This window comes from Neomonachus schauinslandi, chromosome 13, assembly GCF_002201575.2.
Source record: "Neomonachus schauinslandi chromosome 13, ASM220157v2, whole genome shotgun sequence".
NCBI lineage: Eukaryota > Metazoa > Chordata > Mammalia > Carnivora > Phocidae > Neomonachus > Neomonachus schauinslandi.
In genome coordinates this window covers 12,734,820-12,752,830 of record NC_058415.1, presented here as the reverse complement: position 1 = coordinate 12,752,830, position 18,011 = coordinate 12,734,820, and the positions used below count along the sequence as shown (strand labels likewise).

Sequence of the window (18,011 nt, the reverse complement as noted above, 5' to 3'; positions counted from 1 at the left end):
ATCTTAAAAAAAAAAAAGAAAAGAAAAGAAAAGAGAGATAAAAAGCTTCCAGGACAAACAAAAACTAAAGGAATTTGCAAACATGAAACCAGCCCTACAAGAAATACTGAAAGGGGTCCTCTAAGCAAAGAGCCTAAAAGCAACATAGACCAGAAAGGAACAGAGACAATATACAGTAACAGTCACCTTACAGGCAATACAGTGGCACTAAATTCATATCCTTCAACAGTTACCCTAAATGTAAATGGACTAAACACGCCAATCAAAAGACAAAGGGTATCAGATTGGATTAAAAAACAAGGCCCATCGATATGCTGTCTGCCAGAGACTCATTTTAGACCCAAAGACACCCCCAGATTGAAAGTGAGGGGGTGGAAAACCATTTACCATGCTAATGGACACCAAAAGAAAGCTGAGGTGGCAATCCTTACATCAGACAAATTAGATTTTAAACCAAAGACTATAATAAGAGATGAGGAAGGACACTATATCCTTCTTAAAGGGTCTATCCAACAAGAAGATCTAACAATTGTAAATATCTATGCCCCTAATATGGGAGCAGCCAATTATATAAGCCAATTATTAAAAAAAATCAAAGAGGGACGCCTGGGTGGCTCAGTTGGTTAGGCGACTGCCTTCGGCTCAGATCATGATCCTGGAGTCCCGGGATCGAGTCCCGCATCGGGCTCCCTGCTCGGCAGGGAGTCTGCTTCTCCCTCTGACCCTCCCCCCTCTCATGCTCTCTCTCTCATTCTCTCTCTCTCAAATAAATAAATAAAATCTTAAAAAAAAAAAAAAATCAAACAAACACATCGACAACAATACAGTAACAGTGGGGGACCTTAACAACCCCCTCACAGGGGCGCCTGGGTGGCTCAGTCGTTAAGCGTCTGCCTTCGGCTCAGGGCATGTTCCCAGGGTCCTGGGATCAAGCCCCGCATCGGGCTCCCTGCTCCGCGGGAAGCCTGCTTCTCCCTCCCCCACTCCCCCTGCTTGTGTTCCCTCTCTGTGTCTGTCAAATAAATAAAATCTTTAAAATAAAATAAAAACAAAAAACAAAGAAAAACACCCCCCTCACTGAAATGGACAGATCATCTAAGCCAAAGATCAACAAGGAAATAAAGACTTTAAATGACACACTGGACCAAATGGACTTCACAGACATATTCAGAACATTCCATCCCAAAGCAACAGAATACACATTCTTCTCTAGTGCCCATGGAGCATTCTCCAGAATAGATCACATCCTAGGTCACAAATCAGGTCTCAACCGGTACCAAAAGATTGGGATCATTTCCTATTTTCAGACCACAATGCTTTGAAACTAGAACTCAATCACAAAAGGAAAGTCAGAAAGAACTCAAACACATGGAGGCTAAAGAGCATCCTACTAAAGAATAAATGCGTCAACCAGGAAATTAAAGAATTAAAAAAAATTCATGGAAACCAATGAAAATGAAAACACAACTGTTCAAAATTTTTGGGATGCAGCAAAGGCAGTCCTAAGAGGAAAGTATATAGCAATACAAGCCTTTCTTAAGAAACAAGAAAGGTCTCAAATATACAACCTAACCCTACCCCTAAATGAGCTGGAGAAAGAACAGCAAATAAAGCCTAAACCCAGCAGAAGAGAAATAATAAAGATCAGAGCAGAAATCAATGAAATAGAAACCAAAAGAACAGTAGAACAGATCAACGAAACTAGGAGCTGGTTCTTTGAAAGAATTAACAAGATTGATAACCCCCTGGCCAGACTTATCAAAAAGAAAAATGACCCAAATCAAGAAAATCATGAATGAAAGAGGAGAGATCACAACCAACACCAAAGAAATACAATTATAAGAACGTATTATGAGCAACTCTATGCCAGCAAATTCGATAACCTGGAAGAAATGGATGCATTCCTAGAGATGTATCAACTACCAAAACTGAACCAGGAATAGAAAACCTGAACAGACGTATAACCACTATGGAAACTGAAGCAGTCATCAAAAAATCTCCCAACAAACAAGAGCCCAGGGCCAGATGGCTTCCCAGGAGAATTCTACCAAACATTTCAAGAAGAATTAATACCTATTCTTCTGAAACTGTTCCAAAAATAGAAACGAAAACTTCCAAACTCCTTTTATGATGCCACCATTTCCTTGATCCCAAAACCAGACAAAGACCCCATCAAAAAGAATTACAGACCAATATCCCTGATGAACATGGATGCAAAAATTCTCACCAAAATACTAGCCAATAGGATCCAACAGTACATTAAAAGGATTATTCACCATGACCAAGAGGGATTTATCCCTGAGCTGCAAGGTTGGTTCAACATCCACAAATCAATGTGATACAATACATTAATAAAAGAAAGAAGAGCCATATGATCCTCTCAATAGATGCAGAAAAAGCATTTGAGAAAGTACAGAATCCTTTCTTGATCAAAACTCTTCAGAGCATAGGGATAGAGGGTACATACCTCAATATCATAAAAGCCATCTATGAAAAACCCACAGCGAATATCATTCTCAATGGGGAAAAACTGAGAGCTTTTCCCCTAAGGTCAGGAACACGGCAGGGATGTCCACTATCACCACTGCTATTCAACATAGTACTAGAAGTCCTAGCCACAGCAATCAGACATCAAAAAGAAATCAAAGGTATCCAAATCGGCAAAGAAGAAGTCAAACTCTCACTCTTTGCAGATGGTTATGATACTTTATGTGGAAAACCCAAAAGACCCCACCCCAAAACTGCTAGAACTCATACAGGAATTCAGTAAAGTGGCAGGATATAAAATCAATGCACAGAAGTCAGTGGCATTCCTATACACCAACAAGACAGAAGAAAGAGAAATTAAGGAGTCGATCCCATTTACAATTGCACCCAAAACCATAAGATACCTAGGAATAAATCTAACCAAAGAGGCAAAGGATCTGTACTCAGAAAACTATAAAATACTCATGAAAGAAATTCAGGAAGACACAAAGAAATGGAAAAACGTTCCATGCTCATGGATTGGAAGAACAAATATTGTGAAGATGTCAATGCTACCTAGAGCAATCTACACATTCAATGCAATCCCCATCAAAATACCATCCACTTTTTTCAAAGAAATGAAACAAATAATCCTTAAATTTATATGGAACCAGAAAAGATCCCGAATAGCCAGGGGAATGTTGAAAAAGAAAAGCAAAGCTGGCGGCATCACGATTCCGGACTTCCAGCTCTATTACAAAGCTGTCATCACCAAGACAGTATGGTACTCGCACAAAAACAGACACATAGATCAATGGAACAGAATAGAGAACCCAGAAATAGACTCTCAACACTATGGTCAACTAATCTTCGACAAAGCAGGAAAGAATGTCCAATGGAAAAAAAAAAAGATGGTCTCTTCAACAAATGGTGTTGGGAAAATTGGACAGCCACATGCAGAAGAATGAAACTCGACCATTTCCTTACACCACACACAAAAATAGACTCCAAATGGTTGAAAGACCGCAATGTGAGACAGGAGTCCATCAAAATCCTAAAGGAGAACACAGGAACAAAGGAAATAACAAAAATGCAAGAAAAAATAAAAAGACAAACCAAAAACACATGAGGTAATTCTAAACAAACACTGACAATATAAATTAATAGTAGTTATTATGTCTAAAAGACAAATTAAAATAGTTCAGACAAGTTATTCAAATAAAAGTACTCTAAGGTCTTTATTCAATAGGAAGATAGACATTTCAGTCTAGACTCAAATTCAAGTGTATGTGTTAATTCTAACAACTGCTAAAACAAGAATGAGTAATTTCCAAAATAGTAAAGAAAAATTAAACAAAAATCCAAACAAGGGTAAGAGAGAAAATACTGAAAAAAGAATAAAAAGCATGGAATAAGGCAGTAAAAATAAGTCCCAATATGTAAGTCAATCAATAAATGTAATAGATATGCACTATTTAAAAGGCTATTTAACAACACCCAGCTATACTTGTTGAAATGAGATACAAAAGGTATAAAAAACTTGAAATAAATGAATAGAAAAAGATAATCCGGAAAACACTTAAAGAAAGCTGCAAACTACACTAATGGCAAATTAAAACACATTCTAAGGGCAATGCATCAAAAAACAAAGAAGTCAGTACATAACAAAAACTTCAACTTCACTAGGATAAAACAATTTGAATCTTAGCGGCAACTAATAATGTCCTGAAAATACATAAAGCAAAAACTGACAGGACAAAGGTAATTGACACATCTACACAGAGGGAAAATGTAATACACCCTTCTCAGTAATTAAAGAATCGATCTGATGACTGAAATCAGCAAAAACATACAAGCTTTAACAATATAGTTAATCAGCTTGAACTAATGGACAGAGAACACTGCACATAACAAGAGCAGAATACTCATTCTTTCAACCCAGTGGGTAACAATTATGTAAGCTCACTACAAAAAGGATGCCTTGACAAATTTCAAAGGGTTGGTAACATGACCATATGTTTAAATATATTACTATATATTAAACTATGTGTTACTATAAGGTCACAGATTTATAGTAAAACATACAATATACACTATACGTATAATATAGCAATATATAATTCCACTATTATACATTGCATTATATATACTATATATAGTATTACTATATATTATATATTACTATATATAGGCCCATATAGTTATAATACATAATAATGTGTATAGTAACAAATATAAAGTGTAATTTTTTTATAATATATATATTTTTTACCACAGATCAAAGTGGAAATCAATACTAAAATATAACAAGAAAATTACTACATCAGAATTTAAAACAACTTCTAATTACGAACTCAAAGAAAATGAATGGAACTGAAAAATAGGAAAATGCTATATACCAAAATTTGGGAGACAGAGCTCAAGCAATATTGAGAGGGAAATTTTTAACCTTAACTGTCTACATGAGGGAAAACAAAAGACTAAAAATTTGTACAAAAAATAGCCATTTCAAGAAATTAGGGGGGAAAAAAAGTTTCAAGAATTAGTAAAGGTGAGTATAAAAAATAGTGAAACAGAAAACCATGATGTAAGACAGAAACAACAATGCAGAAGTCATTCACTGAAAAGGACTAATGAAACTGACAAATCAATTTTTTCAAATCAAGGGGAAAGAAAAAACCAAGGAGGCTAACACTACTACAGAAGACACTTTGGTTATGCCACTTCTCTGCTCAAATTGTGGTGGGTTCACAGCTTACTCAAAATAAATGCAAAGTCCTTACACTGGCCTACAAAGGCCCTATGAGCTGGCTCCTTGATATTTTTAGACCTTATCTCTTACTATTCTCTTGTTCAGTGCAAGGCAGTCACACTGGGTACCACTTCAGTCTTTTTTAGCATCTGCAGATGCTGAAATGCTGTTTCCCCAAGTATCTCCATGCTCAACATCTATCTCTTTCAAGTCTTTGCTCAGGTACTGTCTTCTGAGTGAGAACTTTTCTGATCACCCTATTTAATACTGTAAACTCCACTCTGGCACTCCCTCCCTATTCTCCTTTCCTGCTCAATTTTCTACCCGACACTAATCACCATCCAATGTAGTATGTATTTTACCTATGTATTTATCTGCCCTTCCCTCCCGCCCCTAACCATAAATTCCAGAATGCTCTATCTCTCCTCCCCCTCAATGGATATGTACTCAAATATTTGAAAATGACTACATAAATGTATGCTAGAGATTATTCTATCTACTGTTCCACTCAAAGAGTATGTGACCAGTTAACACATTTGTTCAACAGCAGTAACAATTTCAACAACAAGCCATTTTGTATTCCCAACAAGTGACCACAATGTAACTAAAAGAGTTTGGGGAAAGGGAAACCTCCCCTGTAGTTCTGGCAACAGAACTCTGGTTTATGGTCACCAGTTAGATTATTATAGCTACTAGCTATTACACACCAAAAAGTGTACCTCTTTGATAACTAAGAAAACAACTGGGCCTTGGTGATTCAGAGCAGAAAATCAGGAGTGTTTTAACACCTGCAGCCATCCATAAAAGACTTTTTGGAAACATATATTAATACTCCCTCTGTATTTTATAAAAATACCTGGCTTAGTATATTTGTTTCAGTTGCAGTATCTAAGAAACCACTGTGATCTATCAACAGCACCAAGGCTAACACAAAAATATCTTGGCAATTTTTAAAAATTTTTTTTTAGATTTTATTTTTTTGACAGAGACACAGCGAGAGAGGGAACACAAGCAGGGGGAGTGGGAGAGGGAGAAGCAGGCTTCCCGCTGAGCAGGGAGCCCAATGTGGGACTCGATCCCAGGACCCTGAGATCATGACCTGAGCCGAAGGCAGACACTTAACGACTGAGCCACCCAGGCGCCCCAACTTCGGCAATTTAAAAAATATATCATATAATCCATTTTGTATGTACAAATCAATGCTTTTTTTATTGTGGTGAAATGTACATAACATAAAATTTACCATTTTAACCATTTTTAGGTGTACTGTTGAAGGAATATGTGTATCAACAACAGTTTTTAACATATGCACATGGTTCTGTAACCATCACCACCATCTAATTCCAAAATGTCTTCAACACCCCAAAAAGGAGCCCAAACCTGTTAGGCAGTCACTCCCCACTCTCTCTTCCCCAAGCAACCACTCATCTATTTTCTGTCTCTATGGATTGCCAATTCTGGACATTCCATAGAAGTGGAATCACACAGTACATAGTATTTGTGTCTGCCTTCTTTCACAAATCATGCTTTCCAGGTTCACACATGTTGTCGGATCTATCAGTACTTCATTCCTTTCCACAGCTGAATAAGATGTCCTTGTAGGACTATATCACATTTTGTTTAGCCATTTATCAGATGATACACATTCGGGGTGTTCATAAGTTTTCACTATTAAAATTAGGAAAAAGCTAATTTTGTGCAAATGAGTAAACATTCTCTAGAATAGTAACTGGATCAAAGATTTTTTTTTTTTTTTTTAAGATTTTATTTATTTATTTGAGACAGAGAGAATGAGAGACAGAGAGCATGAGAGGGAGGAGGGTCAGAGGGAGAAGCAGACTCCCTGCCGAGCAGGGAGCCCGATGCGGGACTCGATCCCGGGACTCCAGGATCATGACCTGAGCCGAAGGCAGTCGCTTAACCAACTGAGCCACCCAGGCGCCCTGGATCAAAGATTATTTAAAATCTGATATTATTGTCAAATAAGATATACTGCTTACATTCCTACGTGCATGACAGGATTCACTTCTCTATAACTTTTGCTTAGTGAAACAGAAAATTTTGCTAAAAAGGAAAAAAAATCCTCATTTTGATTTCCTTCAAAAGTGATGAGTTATAACTAATGAGCTGTATACTTTTTATACATATTGGCCATTTATTTTACTTGGTGTTAAATTTCTTTGCTTATGTTCTATAAGTTGTTTGTAATTTTTACTGACTTGCATGAGACATTGGTATTTTGGTAATTTTAAGACATGTACATGTTATTTGTGCTGAAAATGTTTTCTCCCATCTGTCACTCATTTTTAACTGTGGTACCATTATTTTCAGCTGGATTTGTATGGACTCTAAATTTCCTATCTTCCTTTTTATGGTTATTGAGTATCCTATTCTGCTTGAAATAGCCTTTCCCCTTCCTAAGATTTAAAAAATAATATACATTTTTTTCTATTATTTTCAAAGTTACATATTTTTTCACTAAGCCTTTAACATATGTAGATTTATGAGTCAGGTATTTGATAAAGCTCTAAATTTATTTAAAAAAATTAAAAGCCAATTAGTTTGCCTCAATTTGAGTAATTTATAGCCTACATTTAAACTGCTATCTTTACAATAAATGCTCATAGACATTTAGATCTCCCTACTTTTTCCATCCTGCTACTCTAATTTTCTGAACTAATACCATTATCAACAGCTTTACAGTACACTTTAACATCTGGTACACAGATGTCTTATTCGTAATTCTCCTTTTTCAAAATCTTGGTTTTCCAGCACATTTATTCTCCCAAATGAACTTTAGAATCAACTTGTAAACTTACCTGTTGATACTCTGGTTGGAACTGTATCAAATTTACATATTAATTTGAAAGGACTGAAAATGCTGAAAATGAGTATTAACTTTATGTTTCTAGGAACATAGTATACTTCTCCATTTATTCAGGTCTCGATTTTGTATCTTTCAGTAAAATACTATCATTATATTTTAATAAATTAAGTATAATCTTACCGGTTTTATTTCTATGTGGTTTTTTTTTTTTTGCCTACTTATCATTACATAAATAAAACATTCTCCCAGTTTTTGAATAAAAAGATCATTTCCCCATATCCTATAAAATGATGAAGCTATATCAGATGATCTTTAAAAGCCACTTAAGCTCAAAAATTTCATTACTTTCTATGAACACTCCAAAAAACACCACTCACTAAAAATCAACTAAAACAATGAGCTTATCTGTGTTTAAAAGACTGAAAAGTATATACACTAAAGATGGTTAACTGGTTTCATCTTGAATACTGACTCTCAGACATCAGAAATGGCTGCCAAGAGAGGTAATTTCTTTAAGAAATCTACTGAAAGAAAAATCTTACCATTTAGATTTTAAAAGATGCATAAAAAAATAACTTGTCTGGATAAAACATCCTTTAAATATGATTTCTAATATTTATGCCATAATGCTGTATTGTTACTCTTTTTCTAAAGTCATCACAAAAGCATGAACATAAAGAAATTGTATAGGAAAAAGGGGTTTCAGCACTTTTAACACTTACAATTCAATTTCAACCATTCCTTTGGAACATCCTCTCTTCACAAAAAAACCAACCTAGAACAAAAAAGACAAAGTGCACTGAGTGATGACATTCCCAGGTTATCAAAGATGCAGCAAAGTCATTATTATTTGTCTAATTAAAATCCTTTCAATAACTGTTTTCTCTGTCCACTCTCCTCACCTTCCCAGATTTGGGAAATGGTTTCCATTGTTTCCTCCCACAAGTAACAGTACTATTAGTTACCATTTACTGAGCGTTCGATGTGCCAGACAGCCTTTTACAAAGCTTGTGACAAAGCCAGTAGGTGATACAGAGCAAGGAACTGAACCCACGAAATATGGCTCCAGAGTCTGTGTACTTAGCATCTACACTAAATACTCTCAGTAGAGGCAAAAAAAAAAGCCAGTGGGAAAACAGGTTCTACAGTTTAATCATAGAGCTCTTATTACCACTGGAGACTTCTCTGGAGTTACATAGATTAAGTATTAACAATCACTCTAATATTACCCATCCCATCATTAATGAGGATATAATTGTCATTTTTTTTTAAAGATTTTATTTATTTATTTGCGAGAGAGAATGAGAGAGAGAGAGAGAGCACATGAGAGGGGGGAGGGTCAGAGGGAGAAGCAGACTCCCTGCCGAGCACGGAGCCCGATGCGGGACTCGATCCCGGGACTCCAGGATCATGACCTGAGCCGAAGGCAGTCGCTCAACCGACTGAGCCACCCAGGCGCCCCCAATTGTCATTTTCTTAAAAAGAAGAATACATATAGTAAATACAATTTAAGTACAATTTACATGGTAAAACAGACCTATTTAGTCTAGTTTGAATACATACACAACCACAAACTTGAAGAGAGATCCTGGGCCTAAAGAAAATTAGATTGGATCTTCAATCAGGCTATAAGTAAGTAATTCTAAAAAAAAGTGGAAAACACACCTTGCAAATAGTTATCTTTTTAATAGGGGTAACAGCAGTGATGACCAACAATTAGAACCACAACAGCGAACATTTATTAAGCATTACCATACGCTACTGTGCTAAGCAATTTATAATTTTCTTTCTTAATACTCATGAGCAACCTTAGGAGGTATGTATTATATCCATTTTACAAATGATGAAACTGAGGCCCAGAAAGATGACAAAGGAGGTCTGCCCTTATAACCAGAAAGTACAGCTTAATGATTAAGAGTACAAGCTTTAACACACACCATCCAGGTTCCAATCTCAATCCTGCCATAGAAGTGTAAGCTGCTTGACTCTAGCCAAGTTAACTTAACCTCTCTGTTTTACTGTTTTAGTTCCTTCATAAACAGGAAAAACAATGGCATTTTTGTAGGAATGCTATCTGCTCATTAGCTTGCATCAATTAAAATACCAGTAAGAGGGCGCCTGGGTGGCTCAGTTGGTTAAGCGACTGCCTTCGGCTCAGGTCATGATCCTGGAGTCCCGGGATCGAGTCCCACATCAGGCTCCCTGCTCAGCGGGGAGTCTGCCTCTCTCTCTGACCCTCCCCCCTCTCATGCTCTCTATCTCATTCTCTCAAATAAATAAATAAAATCTTTAAAAAAAAAAAATACCAATAAGAAAAAAATCACAAGGCAGTTATTATAAAATATATATATATGGATGGTACAGAACATGCTAGTGTTAAATTTTCATATTAAGATTTAACTATAAATACAACATTAAAAGTATTTTCACTGAGAACTTGTACAGCCCCTGAATTTCTTTAGGGGAAACCTAAAGGTCTGCAATCTGTTACCTAAGAAACCCTGCACTCCACAACCTTCTTTAAAAACCCTACCACTCAAGTGTAAGATCAGTCTTCTTCACGCCAAAAATAAATGGGAAGGTTGGTGGAAATGGTTACAAACCAATCCATTCTGACTGTACAGAGTTTGGAGTACAATCCAGCAGACGATTACATAGAGATAAGGATTTAATAAATGATTTTTAACAATTAAAAAACTATACATCAATATTTATAAAAATGTGGTCCCTGGAAGTTATCTACTCCAACCCCCTTAACTTTAAAATAAAGAAAAACTGAAGTCTAGACAAATGGCTAAGGTCATAAAATTAATTAACAGAGCAGTATCTATGAGTATTCTACCTCATAAATGCCTCCCATTGAGCATTAAAAAAACACACACATACACACATATTTTGAATAGGCTTATTTGTAATCTTAAGGGTATATGCTCCAATCTTGTAATCCTACATTAAATTACAAGCCTGGCTAAGAAACCTATACCACCATTTTAATAATATTGCAATATTCCTAGTTTTAGAAAAATATAAAGAATCATTTAAACTTTTACAACTATTTTACAGTGTGTTAACTCAACTCTCAAACTCCCTTTTCACAACATAATTTTATATGAAATATACACCAAACATTATATATAAGCTTCATATACTGCTTGAAGGAACAGTAAAACAACCAAGCATCTACCACAAATTTAAGGAATTGAAAATTAATCGTGTCTCTGACATTCCCTGTAGAACTCAAAACTATTGTATCCTCTCAACTAATGTAATCCTGACTTGATCATACTTTTGCTTTTCTCTAGTTTTGCTATATACATATATCTCCTTAAATACATTATTTTGTGTTTTGACCATTCTATAAATTCATAGGACAAGTATTCTTCCAAAATAGCATTTTTCCTTAAAATTACGTTTTTGAGATTTAACCAATGAGCTAAGGATTATTTTCACTAGTATGTAATATTCAATTTTATTTGACTATAATAGGATTTATTTAAAAACAATACTGCTATAAATATTTCAATACTTTTGCCTGGTGTTAATGTACAAGAACTGTCCAGGAGTAGAATTTTTGAGTGATTGGATATATGCATCTGCAGATTCACTAGGTAATGCCATTTGCAAAGACTACAAATTTCTATTCCCACCAAGAGTGCATCACAGTTCCCACTGCTCCATATCCTTTTAAGTACATGGCATCGCCAGAATTTTTGTGACTCTGAGGAATATATCTTGCCAGGATTAGTGTGCAGTTCTCTGATAATTAATGAAGCTGAGTATCTCTGCAGATACAGGTGGCCCTTGAATAACACAACGGTTAGGAGTGCCAACCCCCTCCACAAAAATCTGCATGTAACTTTTGACTCCCCCGAAACTTAACTACTAATAGCCTACAGTTGACTGGAATCCTTACCAATATCATAAGCAGTTAATATATATTTTGTATGTTATGTGTACTATGTACAGTATTCTTACAAGTACAAAAAGAAGTTACTAAGAAAATCACATGGAAAATACATTTACAGTACTGTACTGTATTTAGTGAAAAAAATTCGCATATAGGGGGACTTGCACAGTTCAAACTTAAGTTGTTCAAAGAGCAACTGTATTTATTGGCTGTCTGAGCTGCCTCTTCTCTGAGGTGTCTGAGCACGTTTTGTCCTTTGTTAACTGTTTTGCTTATTAAAAAGTTTAAATACCGATCTTTTGTTATATGGGTTATATCCCAATTGTGGCTTGTCTTTTTCTTTATGGTGTCTTTTTTTTCCCCCCTGAGGTACAGGTCTGTGATTTAACAGTCTTACACAATTCACAGCGCTCACCGTAGCACATCCCCTCCCCAATGTCTATCACTCAGCCACCCCACCCCTCCCACCCCCCACCCCTCCAGCAACCCTCAGTTTGTTTCCTGAGATTAAGAATTCCTCATATCAGTGAGATCATGGTGTCTTTTGAGAAGTTTCTTAATTTTATCAGTATTTTCCTTTTCAACCTATACTTTTACTTAAGAAATTTTTATTTAACCCAAAGTCACAAAGATAATCTCCTCCACACCAGTATCTCTTAAAACCTTTGTCAATCACATTTAGATCTTCAATCCACTTGGAACGGATTTGTGTTCAAGGGTGAGGATAGAACTTAATTTCTTTTCCTCCTATGCAACCAACTGTCTCAGTACTATTTACCCTTCTTTTCCCCATTCATCTACAATGTCAGTCATCATAAATCAAGAGTCTAATCATGGTTTTGATCTGGGCTTTTCATTCTGTCATAGCATGCTGGTCTGATGTATATCCCACCAATACCACAGGTCTTTGTTTTGTTTTTAATACAGCTGAGAAACAATATTATTAGTTTCAGGTACAACAATGATTTGACAATTCTGTACATTACATAATGCTCAACATAGTAAGTATAATCTGTAACCATGCGAAGTTATTACAATACTATTCACCATATTCCCTATGCTATGCTTTTCATCCCCATGACTGGTTTTATACCTGGAAGTTTGTACCTCTTAGTCCCCTTCACCTGTCTCACCCAACCCACCTCTTCTTCCCCTCTGGCAACCACCAGTTTGTTCTGTATTTGAGTCTATTTCTGGGTTTTTGCTTTTGTTTTTTAGATTCCACATACAAGTGAAATATGCTATTTGTCTTTCTCTGACTTATTTTACTTAGTGTAACACCCTCTAGGTCCATTCATATTGTCACAAATGTCAAGATTTCATTATTTTTTATGGCTAAATATTCTATACAACGTTTTCATTTACTATAACTCTGTGTTAAGTCTTGGTATCTGATAAGGCAAGTTTTCCTATTTTGTTGAATTTCTTTAGGAGTATCTCAGCTATTTTTGGCCATTTCTTTTTTCACCTAAGTTTTAGAACCAGCTTGTAATTTGCCATAGACAGCATTGGGATTTTGACTGGAATGATGCTCAATATGTATATCAATGTGAAGAATGACATTTTTATAGGTCTTCCTGCCCATTAATACAGTATATCTGTCCATCTAATCACACTCCAATATTTTCAAATAAAATTTTATAATCTCTAAATATAGGTCTTACAGGTCTTGATTTATTGCTATGTAATTTGCACTTTTGGTGCCACTGTAAATAATATTTTTAATTGCATTTTTCTGTTGTTAGCATAGGGAAATGCAACAGATTTTTGTTATATCAGCTTGTATCTGGCAATCCTGATAAATTTCCAGATTAATTCATCAGAAGGCTTATCTAGAGTCTCTTTTGTGGTTTTCATTGCAAACTTTCATAAAACCTGTAAATGACGGTTTTCTTTCCAACTTGTATCTTTGGTCTTACCTCACTATTCTATCTAGAACTTCTAGTACAATGCTGAATAGCAGTGCTATTAGGTAACCTTGACTTGTTCCTGAATTTGCTGTGTATTTTCACTGGTCTTTTATGTAATTTAAAAGGTAAGCATCTTCTACTCCTAATTTGCTAAGTTTTTTTTTTTTATCATAAATTACTATGGAATTTAATGCTTTTTCTCTACTGAGAGGATCATCCAGTTCTTTAAAATGTGATATGTAAAAAAATAAAAAAACCTGATATGTTAATTTTTTTCTAATGTTCAATCGCTCATTCCTTGAATAAATTCTATTTGGTCATGATGTATTATGCAGTTTATTAGATTCAACAGACTGAAGTTTCTTTTTCTTGAGATTTTTGCTCCTATATTCATAAGTGAGACTATCTTTAATTTTCTCATTCTATCCTTGATGTATTCTGGTGCCGTCATATTCTGGTACAGTCATTCTTTGTGTAAAATAGGAAATGACTGCTGTTAGAACTAATGGATAATTATCTTCGGTGTTCTAAGAAAAAAATTAACAGCTGATTTTTTTCCTGCTAAGAGTCGGTTTTGATCATTTATATAGTTGTAGAAACCTATACATTCACAACTTTAAGAATTTAAGCTTTACTAGCATAAAGTTGTTCATAATATTTTTTGTATTGGGAGGAGATAGACCAATTTTATTGTCCATCATTTTGTTATACAAAAATCTAGGAACAACAGATTTGTAGAAAATAAAGGAATAGTAAATTAGAGGGCAATGGAAATAATTTACATTTGAAATCTTTTCCATGATATTAGGATAAAGACTATTTCAAAATACATGTATGCCTAGCTTCAGAGTAGGTTGTTCCCTAGCCAAAGCCTGCCATAAAATTAAGGCATTCAATGTCTCGCCTGCTCTACCAGCTCTGGACAAAACCTTTGTGATCTTCAAGAAAAGTAATGTATTCCTGGTGCTCCAGGGCTGTGCTGAGCTCTACCAACTCCTCTGCAAAAGCGCTACCCACCGATCCACCTGGCGGGAAATCCATCAGGTGGCCGAACAAGGCCAGTCCCTGGGATCAGTGCTGAGTGTGTAATTCAGATCCTTCCACTCAGACTCAACAATGGACTGAAAGCTCACTTCCCTTACAGAGAAAACGTCACTCTGGACCTCCTCTTCTTGCCAGCCTCATCTTCTAGATAGTCCCAGTCCAGCACCAGGGGCTTCTTGCCACCAGTCTTTACAACTTCAACCACAAAACTGGAAGTGTGCCATATACTTCCAGCTCCCACCTTCCAGACATCTTGGAGAGGGATTTATGCTCAGTATCTCCTTTTCCTCCTCAATTTCATCATTCAGCAATTCAACAAAAGCTTTGTGCCCCTGGGTGTGCAGGGTGGGCTGAGGTAGCGGGGTAGGCACGGCATTCAGGGGCCATGGAGCCCAGCATGTAAGGCACTTGGCATATGACAGAAGCAGCAACGCAGCAGCTGACAGGGGCGGGGCCCCATAATATTGTCTCATAATCATTTAAATCTCTGCTGCAATCTGGTAATGCCCTGGTGGCAAGCATCCCGGCAGTTCATGAAAACTCCAGTTCTCCTGCAAGCCCGTGGTAGGACTGCATTTGCTCATTCCCTCTGATGGAAGAAGGCGTGGAGTTTTAACTGGCTTTGTCCACTGAAAATGTGAGTCAGTATCTATGACTTTTTGAAGAAATTGTAATAGCCAGTTCCCTTTCCCAAGGTGGCAATCATGGGACTATGTATTGAAATGAAGACTCCATCAGCCTAGGTACCTAAGTGACCACAAACGGCCTATACTGGATAAGTAGCAAAAAGAAGAATTAATCTCTATATTTTTAAACCACTTAAATTTCAGGGTTGTTTCGACCACCATCTAACATATTCTTTATTACTTTCTTTACATTCCTTTTTTCTACTTTATCTACCCCCCACACCCTTATTCTCTAGAAATTACTGATTTTTGGCAGAGGGGAGGGAAAGGGGGGTGGACAAAACAGATGGAGATTAAGAGGTACAATCTTCCAGTTATAAAGTAAGTCACAGGCATGTAATATACAGCTTAGGGACTAGTCAAGAATACCGTAACAACTTTGTATGGTGATAGACAGCAACTAGACTTATTGTGGTGACCATTTCATAATGTATACAAATATTGACTATATTGTACACCTGTAACTAATAATATATGTCAATTATTCTTCAATAAAAATAGTAGTAATTCTCTGGAAGATTTTTTTTTCTTCACTATATTTAGAGCTAACAATCAGGTAAGTAAGTAACCCTATATCCCATTCTGCAGTGTTATTTTTCCTACTAAACACAGTGCTTGACTTCTAGTTTTATCTTCTAGCCTTCCCCTACCTCAGGATCCCCAATTCAGAGCAACCAAATGCCTTCAGGGTGCAAAGTAAGCAAATGTCCCTGGGGAAACAACTCCAGAGCTTGCTTAAGTCTTTGGATCCACACAATTTTGCTTCTGCCCTTGATAAATTTACTTCACCTTTCCACAAGCCCAACAATACATTTAAGACGACATTTTACACCTTTCCTAAGAATTTTAAGTGTTACATACTTGAAGAATTCTCTAGGTATATAGTGCAAAATACTTCTAGAAATGGCAACTCCTCCCGGCAGCTCTCCCTACCAACTTCATTCTTTACATTCAAGCTCGACATCTTTGTTATACCCAAGGAAATGAGAGAAAGTGATCTGTTACTAAAGGCAAGTCACAACTCTGAATTTTTTTTTTTTTTTTTTTTAAGTACTTATGTTAACTCACCTTATCTGCCCGTCCCATGAAAGCAGGTTTGCCTGCTAATCCAAGACAAATGGCACACACGATGCTAGATTTTCCTGTGCCGTTAGCTCCAATAATCATATTCAGATGGGGTCCAGGAGATACTTCACAGATATCATACGTTCTGAATTATAAAGAGGTGAAATTACTAAGACATAAGAATATTTTCTTTACAAAAATATTTATTCTTGCTTACGTTATCTACAAGCTTCGCTGAATTCCTTTCAAAGCCAGGTGACCTTACATTTTCATGTATTTATATACTGTTAATAAACTAGAGAAAAAAAAAAATCAATGGAAGAAATGAGAAAATAATGCATATCTGAAATAAGAGTATCAGTGGGAAAAAGATTTCATAGGCCCTTTTCAAATGTAAGTCTGTTGAATAAAGCAAAGTTTGATATTATTTATTCCTTTTTAATAATTAGAACACATGAAAAAATTTATCAAAACCACTGCACAAATAATTTTTTTTACTTTTATGTAAGAGAAGCCATGGCTCATCCTAAACCTGTGAATTTCACATTTATATTTCTCTTGAATTAAAATGCTTAATAGCAACGTCTCACATTTTACTAATTGAAACAATCCAAATTTCTAATTAAAAACTGAAGATATCAACTCAATGGTTTCATTTTATTAATTTCTTAAAAATCCATTTCTTTTAATATGCTGCCAGAGATTCGCCAAAAGATCCATTGTTAGTCCATGTTCAAATAAATGTTATTCCATGGGAAGAAACAAGAACGCATCATCACCAAGCGCTTTCATAACATTCTCTCAAACCAGAAAGCTGCCTGCTATCCAGCAGTTTTAATTAACTGTAACAGTAGCACCTCGTCCTTATTAGTCACCAGGACAACTATGGCAAAATGTGAAATAAACGGACTCAGATAATCCTCTACTTTGTCTCTAAATACCCTGAATTAGAACCCATAAATAATATCCTGATAAAAAGTTACCCTGCTACTAATCTGCTAGGTATGTAAATAATTTAGCCAAGCACACTTCCACTTCAGTACTCAAAGAAAAATTAATTTGAAATGCCATGTGGTAATAAAAGTAAACACAGGGAGTAAACAAGTATTTTCTGACAGGTTTCCAACCCCACATCTCAGCACAGCATCTACCTAATCTTTTCAAATGCTTTGTTCTGTTAAAAGCTGGATCATAAAGAAACTTTTAATATAATGGTTAAAAAGAAATGAGTTTGGGAACTTCAGGCATCTGGAAAATAAACAGCCTTGGAACTTCTTAATTCCAAAACACGAAGCCCCATTCTTCTCAACTTTTTGAATTTCCTGCTGTAAAATCTCTGTGCCACTGTTTTACT

The 18,011-nt window shown here is 35.9% G+C and overlaps 1 protein-coding gene and 1 pseudogene across 2 annotated transcripts in view; both read right to left on the bottom strand.

Annotated features, from left to right (window-relative positions):
- SMC5 (structural maintenance of chromosomes 5) overlaps positions 1–18,011 on the bottom strand; it is a 94,076-nt gene that overhangs the window by 72,384 nt on the left and 3,681 nt on the right. For both annotated transcript variants that reach the window (XM_021694475.1, XM_044920808.1), the window contains exons 2-3: positions 16,661–16,802; positions 8,768–8,820 (exon numbers count right to left, since the gene is read on the bottom strand). In XM_021694475.1, coding sequence (XP_021550150.1) covers positions 8,768–8,820; positions 16,661–16,802 — 195 coding nt within the window. The remainder of the gene's footprint in view (positions 1–8,767; positions 8,821–16,660; positions 16,803–18,011) is intronic.
- LOC110584318 lies at positions 14,772–15,379 on the bottom strand (annotated as a pseudogene).